Source organism: Colobus angolensis, unplaced genomic scaffold, assembly GCF_000951035.1.
Source record: "Colobus angolensis palliatus isolate OR3802 unplaced genomic scaffold, Cang.pa_1.0 Scaffold113, whole genome shotgun sequence".
NCBI classification, from domain to species: Eukaryota; Metazoa; Chordata; class Mammalia; order Primates; family Cercopithecidae; genus Colobus; species Colobus angolensis.
In genome coordinates this window covers 3675954-3686047 of record NW_012112364.1, presented here as the reverse complement: position 1 = coordinate 3686047, position 10094 = coordinate 3675954, and the positions used below count along the sequence as shown (strand labels likewise).

The following is a 10094-nucleotide window of genomic DNA, read 5'->3' as shown; positions in this document are numbered from 1 at the left end:
TAATAGGAACTTTTGCTGTACTTCTTAGCATTTCTACCATCTGACCATTTTGTTCAGCTCATCTGAACACAGTGTGGCTGTGGCACACAGACTGAGAGGTGCAATTCAAGCTAAACATCCTCTTAGGGGACCGATGAATAATGATTCCATAGGAATCATTGTTCTGCACCTCTGCCTGTTCTGCAAAGCAATCTTCCTGAACAAGTACATTCATTTTTGCTAACTGGGTCCAATCCTGTTTACAAATAGGTTTTAAGGGCAGTATGCCTCAATTATAGGAGCAGATTTATTATGGTAAATACTGAGATCAGAACACGTGTGTAACTGTGTCAGAGTGATTGCATCCAGGCTTTATTACCAGCCCTTATTGAAGGAATATTCACAGCAGTGGGGATCACCGCTATCATAGCTACCATTAAATTATTCATTGTGACTGGTTGTCCCGCTTTCCTCAGGTTTTCTTTTGCCATCTGTGACAGCTTCTTGATCTGTCTCCAGGTGGATGGCTGTGCTCGATGGGTGTTGCTCGTCACAGTTGGGGTCTTCCTCAGCATCATCTGGCTCATGATAATGTTTCAGGTGTCTTGATGGTATCCAAATCGGCTGTTGATTTTGGCCTGGAGAAATACAAGCATAACCTCTACCCCAAGTTATTATTTTACGTATTTCCCAACTTCTTGTTATTGGATCTTTTCAACAAATGATGCTAGATTCAATTGTGTATGGACTGTACTGTAATCCCTATTTCTCCTCCTTTTTTGTTTTTGTAATCAGTTGTTGTTCTGTATGAAATCGTAACTGAGCATTTTCAATTAACTGTGTGGAATGAACCACGTATGAAGAATCAGAAATCACATTAATAGGCATATCAAAAGCAGTCGATACCTCAATTACAGCTACAAGCTCTGCTTTTTGAGCTGAAGTAGAGGGCGTCTGGAAAACTACTTTTTTAGCCAGAATAAGTTTTACCATTACTAGACCCATCTGTAAAAACATTCTCGGCACCTTCAATTGATTTAAATTTAGTTATTTTAGGGAGAATCCAATTAGTTAATTTCAAAAACTGAAGCAGCTTTGTTTTAGGAAAATGATTATCAAGAATACCCACAAAGTCAGCTAAATGGGTTTGCCAAGTAAGACTATTTATAAAAGCTTGCTGTATTTGTGCCTTCATGAGAGGGACAATAATTTTTCCAGGATCATATCCATGTAATTTAACAAACCGAGTTCTCCCAATCCCTATCATAGTAGCGATTTGATCTAAATAAGGAGTTAGAGTCCGTGAATTAGTATGTGGAAGAAAAAGCCACTCTACTAAGTCCTGTTCTTGGACAGTAACACCAGTAGGTAAATGCTGAGTTGAAAAAATTAGCAAATCTAGAGTCTTCTCTGGATCTATTCTATTTTTCTGAGCTTTATGGACTTGCTTCTCAATCAGTTGTAACTCTGCCTCAGCCTCCTTTGTTAATTGCCGAGGGCTAGTGAGACTAGGATCTCCTCTAAGGATAGAAAACAGATTACTCATGGCATAGGTAGGAATGCCTAGAGCAGGTCGTATCCAATTAATATCCCCTAGTAATTTTTGAAAATCATTTAATGTTTTTAATTTATCCCTACGTATGGTTACTTTCTGTGGCACAATAGTAGTGTCATTTACTAAGGTCCCCAAGTAGGAGTAGGGAGTAGTGGTCTGAATTTTGTCAGCAGCTATAATTAAACCAGTGCGAGAAATTGAATTTTGCAGGTGATCATAACATTGGAGTAATATTTCTCAAGTGGGAGCAACACAAAGTATATTGTCCATATAGTGAATAATGTAACACTGTGAAAATTTTTTATGAGTAGGTTCAATTGCTTGCCCCACATACGTCTGGCAAATAGTCGGACTGTTTAACGTGCCCTGTGGCAACACTTTGCAATGATAACGCTTAGCAGGCTGCAGGTTGTTTACCGCAGGAATCGTAAATGCAAACCGTTCACAGTCTTGCTCCGCTAAAGGGGTAGTAAAGAAACAATCTTTTAAATCTATGACTATTAAAGGCCAATTTTTTGGAATTATAGCAGGAGAAGGCAATCCTGGCTGTAATGCTCCCATAGATTGTATAACTGAATTGATGGCTCTTAAGTCAGTTAACATTCTCCATTTTCCTGAGTTTTTTCATAATTATGAAAACTGGATAATTCCAAGGGGAAAATGTTGGAGCTATGTGCCCATTTTCTAATTGTTCAACAGCTAATTTCTCTACAGCAGCCTCCAGTTTCTCTTTCCGTAGCGGCCATTGTTCTATCCCAATTGGCTTACCTGTTACGCATTTTAAAGGTATAGGTTCTGGAGGCTTAACAATGGCCACCATCAAAAATTATTTCCTAATCTTTGGCAGGAACTTTGTTTTTCCGCTTGAAGCAGTTCTTTCAAACCTTGCAAATTTTTTTTCTAGTCCCATAGGGACACACCCCATTTCATGCATTGTGTGTTGACTTTGAGGGCTATGTAATTGTTCTGGAATTAGAACGTGTGCTCTCCATTGTTATAATAAATCTCTTCCCCATAAATTTATAGGTACAGAAGTTATAATTGGTTGAATAGTCCCAGGTTGTCCTTCGGGCCCCTCACGATGCAAAATATAACAACTTTGATACACTTCAGGGGCTTTACTGACTCCAACTATGTTAAATTGAGCAGGTTGAATTGGCCACGTGGACGGCCCGTGCTGTAGAAAAATGATTGAAATGTCCGCTCCTGCATCTACCAAACCTTTAAATTTCTTTCCTTGAATAGTTATTTCACAGGTAGGACGTTTATCAGTAATTTGATTTACCCAATAAGCTTCTTTGCCTTGTTTATTTGTGCTTCCAAATCCTCCTGTTGGTTTAATTTCACTTTTCCCCGTACCCACATACGGCACAATCAGGAGCTGTGCCACGCGCTCTCCTGGCTCTGCTTTCCAGGGAACAGAAGTGGACATAACAATCTGAATTTCCCCATTGTAATCTGAATCAATGGCTCCTGTATGTATTTGTACACCTTTTAAACTTACACTAGACCTTCCTAGAAGTAATCTTCTTGTCCCTGCTGGCAACGGTCCACAGACTCCTGTTGGGACCTTTTGCGGGGGTTCCCCAGGCAGAAGGCTCACAGCTTTTGTGCAGCATAAATCTACTGTGGCACTACCAGCTGTGGCGGGGGACAGACATTGTACAGGGGTGAGGGAGTGGCCCGAGCCGGAAATGCCCCCGTTTAGAACGGGGCCCGGGACGAGCCCCTCATGGCGTTTCCCAAAATCGGGTTCCCTTCTTTATCAAACTTAGGGTGACACTGACCAGCCCAGTGTTTTCCTTTTTTACATTTTGGACATATTTCAGGATCAGCAGTTTTCTTTTCTCCCCTATCTGGCGTCCTGACTCGCTGATTTTTTCTGCGTTCTTTTTTAGTATGACCATGCTTCCCACAGCTAAAACGAGCTCCAGGAAATGGAGTATTTCCTTTATCCACTCTCAGTCCTGCCGTTGCCTGTGCCAACAAGGTAGCTTTATGCAGATTACCTCTGATACCATCACAGGCCTTGATATAATCAACTAAATGTGCTTTCCCTCTGATAGGTCGCAGAGCAGCCTGGCCATCGGGATTAGCATTGTTGAAAGCTAGTGACTGCAACACTATATCCTGAGCAGCCAAATCTGCATCACCTTTTTAAGAGACTCCTGTAACCGATCTATAAAATCAACATATGGTTCTCTTTGTCCCTGTTTTATAGCACTAAAGGAAGGGTATTTTTCCCCACCTGAAGTGATTTTTTCCCAAGCTCTAATGCACACTCCTCTAAGCTGTTCTATGGCCTCATCCTGCATGACCAATTGTGCATCTAAACCAGCCCAGCTGCCAACCCCCAAAAGTTGGTCTGCAGTTATATTAATTTGAGGTTGGGCCTGGGCATTGTGAGCAGCCTGAATGGAAGCTTCATCTGCCCACCAAGTTTTAAACTGTAGGAACTGAGCAGGAGTTAGACAAGCTCAAGTAAGAGCGTCCCAGTCACTAGGAATCACCCGACTGGAAACAGTAACATTCTTTAACAGTCCCATTACAAAAGGAGAACCTGGTCCATACTCATTTATTGCTTGTTTTAATTCTTTGAGTAATTTAAAAGGAAAAGGCTCAAATGTAGCTGTAATATTTCCCTCTTGTTCTGGGGCATGTCTTCTAACAGGGAACTGCCAAGCCTCTAAATCACCCTCTCGTCTAGCTTGCTGAATTCCTGCCTGAATAGAACTAAGAGTGGTCACTTGAGGCACCGCTCGAACAGTCACTGGGGGAACTACTTTTCGCCCAATGTCCTCCGGAAAAGAAAGCTCTGGGGAGTCATTTTCTTCAAATTAATGAGGGGGTACAGAAGGGTAGGGATGAACCTCTCCTTCCTTTGACGCTTTAGCTTCCGTTGGCAAATAAACCTGCTCTGCAACCTCTTCTGTTACTTCGCTATACTCTTGTTTATCTTCATTATCAGTGTGAGAAAGTTCCAAGGTGAAAGGAACCAGACCCCACCCCTGTCCCATTGTTACCCTGACGCTTCTGAGCTCCCCTTCTTACCCACCATGGGGATTGCTTTAAGAGTACTTGGGTGTCCTCCAGCTTGTTTTCCATTCCAACCATCGCTCCGGCCACCCTTCGACCTGGATTCGAGCCCCCACAAATGGTTGCCGAGACCAGCTCAGTCGGGGAGACCCTAACCCAGAGGCGCTAGAGGAATTAAAGACACACACACAGAAATATAGAGGTGTGAAGTGGGGAATCAGGGGTCTCACAGCCTTCAGAGCTGAGAACCCCGAGCAGAGATTTACCCACATATTTATTAATAGCAAACCAGTCATTAGCATTGTTTCTGTAGATATTAAATTATCTAAAAGTATCCCTTGTGGGAAATGAAGGCATGGGCTGAATTAAATGAATAGATTGGGCTCGTTAACTGCAGCACGAACATACCCTAAAATACACAGATCGCTTATGCTTTGTTTGTGGCTTAAGAATGCCTTTAAGTTGTTTTCTGCCTGGGCGGTCCAGGTGTTCCTTGCCCTCATTCATGTAAACCCACAACCTTCCATCTTGAGCGTTAGGGCCATTATGGACATGTCACAGTGCCACAGAGATTTTGTTTATGGCCAGTTTTGAGGCCAGTTTATGGCCAGATTTGGGGGGCTTGCTCCCAACAGTTACCTTCCAAGGACAATGTCATTCTGGTTATAACCAGCTTGCTCCCCTGCCCTGAGCCTTCTGTCCAAGTCTGTCCAGGTGTGGGTCTGGGGCAGGGGACAGCTCACCTATTTCCCATGGCATGGGACAGAGGCTGTGCCCTGGGCCTCAGCAACAAAGGTTTCTCCTTTGGTTTTCTGTTTCCCTCTTTCAGTTCAGAGTCTGTCATCTGAACCATGAGGATCTGGTGGTTTCTGCTTGCCGTTGAAATCTGCACAGGGAACATAAGCTCACAGAACACATGCAGGCAAGGGCACCCTGGCGTCCCTGGGAACCCCGGTCACAATGGTCTGCCTGGAAGAGATGGACGAGACGGAGCGAAGGGTGACAAAGGGGATGCAGGTACTCACCTGGCGGCTCCGGCTGCCTTTCAACTTCTCTCTTCATTCTTTTCATCTCATTCACTCATCATCTGTGTGGCTTTTCACCTACCCACTCACACCCCATCCATCCATCCACCCATCCGCCCAGCAACACTCACTGGGGCCTGACCCCATCCATCCATCCACCCATCCGCCCAGCAGCACTCACGGGGTCTGCTCCGTGCCAGACTCTGTGCCAGGTGCTGGTGGAGAGCACAGGGTGAGATCGCAGTGACCTCTGCCCTCCCGGGTCCTCTCATCTCTGACACCGCAGAACATTCTCAGTAGTATACGGTGTCATGGATCCTCCCTCCTCAGGTGACAGCTATGATGGATTTTTGGCAACACGAGGCCACTAGAATCTGATCATGAATTACTTGGCAGCAAGCACCCAGCTGCAGTGCAGGTGAGAGCTAATACTGCGTCATGCCATGAAGCAGGAGATGCAGAGTGACAGGTGACACAAAAGGAGACGAGAATCTGAAGCCATAGAGCTGCTGCTTATGCGTCTATGACCTAGGTTGGGACCCTGTCCCAGGGTCTGGGGATCTGGGGACAGGATCCAGCCTCTGGGAGGGAGATTTGCCAAAGCCGGGAAGTCTGAGTGGTTTCCATAACAACCACCAAGAGACTTGGTTTCTGAATGGGGTACCATTCTTGAGCCCTGGTCTTGACCATAGGATCACGTATCTAAGACGTATGCAGAATGATCCATCTGGGTTAAGGGCACAGTTCAGTGGCATAACAAAGAAAATGTCAAAACTTCTATGGACCTTTTTAAAGACAAGTTTTTGTTTCTAACATGTCTCCGCTTATGGCATTTGGTGGCCTGATGGTTTTTTGAGTGGGCTGGATGAAGCCAAGGGTCCCCAGGAAGCAACTTTATTTCTTTGGAGCCACCATCCTGCACATCTGCTCTGTGAGCTGCCTTCTCCCGGCTCACATCTCCAGCTCACTGACACTGCTCCAGTGCCCGGGTAGCAAACAGCCCAGTCCAAATGAATAGCAAAACCTTATCCTTAATGAAATCAGGTCTTCTGTCCCCACACTGGGACCACAGTGGGGTGTGTGTGTGTGTGTGTATGTGTGTGCATATGAATATGCATGAATATGTAGGATTTTCATTTTTTTATTTTTGTTATAAAATATTACACACAAAAGGAGATAAATAGGTGATAGATAAAAAATAGAGGACTAAGACAAACACTCCTATATTCAATACCAAATTTATCCACCTCTTCCCTGTCTAATTTCTCTCCTCTTTGCTCAACAATGTCCATTCTGTCAAGTTTTACATACTTTTTAGAAGCAAATTATATATCTGTTTTTTCTATGTAGTTCATAGGTATTATGTATAATATATATTATTTCTTACAAGGATATTCATTCACATTGCTCACACTAACATTTTACTTCATTTTTATCTTATCATCTTGAAGTATATTTTTGTGGATGTTTTATAATAAACATTTTTTCATATACTACCTGTGCATAATTTAGGAACACATAAGTGTCTACTGATTGGGTCTGTGTTCATGCTTTGTGAGTTGTGGTTGCATGATCATGAAAGCTCTGAGGCCACTGCTCTAGAGAATGGGAGAAATGAGAGCCAAGCAGGAAGCAAAAAGAGGGAAGGAGAGGAAGACACAGGGGAGCAGCCAGTGGAGGGGAGGGGAGGGGAGCGCAGAGAGAGGCAAATGTAGGGATGAGCCCCCTCCATTCAGAGGCCCCACACTGACCAAGGCCCCACTCAAGAGCACTGATGTCCCAGGAGAACAGACATTGTGAGAGAAATAAGTCTGCCTGTGTCAGTCCTGTCTCGGAACCTGCAAGCCGGCCCAGCCTGCTCCTGTCGCCCCTCAGTCGGGTCAGTGGGACTGAAGTATGGCAGTCTCTGCTGCTTTGTGAGAAGCCAGAATCTGGGGTGAGCCGTGACCCAGTGAGCACTCTACTGCCATGGCTGGAGCCATCTTCAACCTGCTGATGGATAGCACGCCAACCTTGGGCTCGGGAGCCCTGTTCTGAGCACAAGGACTTGAGTGTGGTCAGCAGAGCCCCACTCACCTGATGTTCTCTGCCAGCTTGATTGGTGGCATTTCCCCCAGTCTAAGGCACTGGAGAGATTTTTCCAGAACTCTCTTTTCTATCTTGGGATAGTGTCACATAACCATAGTCATCTGTGTTTTCATAGGAGGCTAGTAAATCTTCCGTTCCACTCTCCTCAAGAGTAATGGAAGAGAAACAGAATGAGGAAACCTCCTCACACCTCCAACATTCAGACCACATCCCAAGTCCTTGTCACAGGAGAGGAACACAATCAATTGTGACAGTCAGTCCCCATTGCACACACTCCCTCCTCATCCTGTCTTGCTGTGTGCTCTAGGCACATCCTGGAGGTGGGCGCTTGGGAAGTCACTCAGTTCATTTCTTAGATCACTTATCCCACACAGCTCAGCACCCCAGATGCCCGCTCATGCCTGCCTCTGTCCACCTGCACTCGTGTGGAGGACAGAGCACCCCTCACGGTGGGGGTCACTCCCAGACTCTCCAACACATATGGCTGATGGAGACCAATGGCCAGAAAATCAGAAACGGAATTTCAACTCATGCCTGTTTTCTTCTTTTGCACCTAGGAGAACCAGGACGTCCCGGCAGCCCAGGGAAGGATGGGACAAGTGGAGAGAAGGGAGAACGAGGTTAGAAGTTCCTATTTATGGTGCCCTAATTCTGAGCTGTCGAGTATTTAACAATAACTATTAAGTGTTTACCATGGACAAGTCCTCCATGCTGATTATAATCTTACCATAAAGGCAACACAGTTCTTACTCTCCAGAGTGGGGGATTCTGCAGAAATTGGCAGGCTTTGTAGAGGGCTGGGTAGGAAGTATCCTCAACTCCCCAGGCCATACGGATCTGTCCGCACTACTCAACTTTCCCTTGTAGCGAAAAGAAGCTGTAGATGCTCCATAAATAAGCATGGTGTGTTCCAGTGACGCCGTATGTGTGAAGAATGAAATGGGAATTTCCCATGGTTTCCATGTATTGTGGAATATTATTTGTGACCATTTAAACATGCAAACCATGGCCGAGCACCATGGCTCACACTTGTAATCTCAACACTTTGGGAGGCCCATGTAGGAGAATCGCTTGAACCTAGGAGTTCCAGACCACCCTGGGCAACATAGTAAGACTTTGTCTATACAAATAAAAAAAAAAAAAAATTAGCTGGGCATTGTGGCATGTGCCTGTAGTCCCAGCTGTTCAGGAGTCTGAGGTGGGAGGATCGCTTGAGCCTGGGAGGTTGAGGCTGCTATGAGCCATGATCTTGTCACTGCACTCCAGCTTGGGTAACAGAGCAGGTGACCCTGTCTCAAACCAACCAACCAACCAACAAACAAAACCCAGAAAAACAAAAAAAAACATGTAAACCATGTTTGTTTAGCTTGTGGGAGGGAGGCTGAATTTGGCCTGTGGCTGTAGTTTGCTGAACCTTGAACCTTGCAGTGGATGAGCAGTGAGGAGTGAGACTGAGTTTTTGACTTGGTGCATCCGGCAGCACTGCAACGGAGGAGGTGGCACTAGAACTGGTCCCTGATGGATTCTCGGGATGTAGTCATGGCGGCAAACTCGTGTCATCTTCACTTTATGCTTTTCATGTACTGACTCACCGAATGCAACATCCCCAGACACTAGGTAGTTTTATCACCCCGGTTCCATAGGTGAGGGAACAGAGGCACAGAGGATCACTAGCTCATCTGACGTCCTGTGTGCCCATGCGGTAGGGATCTGGCATTTAACCTCAGAGTCCACACTTGCAACCACGGCTCTTTGGGATGGGTGGGGGTGCAAGGAAGCAGCAAAGTTTCTGTGGATGATGAACTGCTGGTGGGATGGATGGGTTGGGGCTGGGGTTGGGCAGGAGAGGGCAATGAATGCTTCGATGCAGGCTTTATTTTATGTTCACTCCAGGGAGGGGGTTTTTAGAGGATGTCACATGACTAGGGGTTGAGTGTCAGTTAATCTGCCTGTCTCTGCTCTGCAGAGTACTTTCTGTATGGATTGACATTATTTCATAGCCAGTATGTTAGACTTAGATGATAGGGTTGGCATTTCTAACATGAACCCTGACACTAACTTAGTAGACAGTAGTCAAAAGGTCTGTTGAGATGTGTGTGTGTGTGTGTCCATGTGCACACACGTGTGTAATTGGAGTAACTGACTTTCATTTATTTATTTATTTTTTTTTGAGACAGGGTCTTACTCTGTTGCCCAGGCTGGAGTGCAGTGGTTTGATCACGGCTCACTGCAGCCAAAACCTCCTGGGCTCAAGTGATCCTCCCACCTCAGCCTCCCAAGTAGCTGGGACTACAATTGTGTGCCACCGCGACTGGCTAATTTTTGTATTTTTTGCAGACATGAGGTTTTGCCATGTTGCCTAGGCTGATCTTGAATTCCTGGATTCAAGCAGTCTGCCCACCTTGGCCTCC

At 45.3% G+C, this 10094-nt stretch overlaps 1 protein-coding gene across 1 annotated transcript in view; it reads left to right on the top strand.

The window, feature by feature from the left end:
• Positions 1–5421: 5421 nt before the first annotated feature.
• Positions 5422–10094, top strand: part of C1QTNF9 (C1q and tumor necrosis factor related protein 9) — a 6248-nt gene continuing 1575 nt past the window's right edge. Inside the window, exons 1-2 of the mRNA XM_011958714.1 lie at positions 5422–5587; positions 8241–8304. Coding sequence (XP_011814104.1) covers positions 5422–5587; positions 8241–8304 — 230 coding nt within the window. The remainder of the gene's footprint in view (positions 5588–8240; positions 8305–10094) is intronic.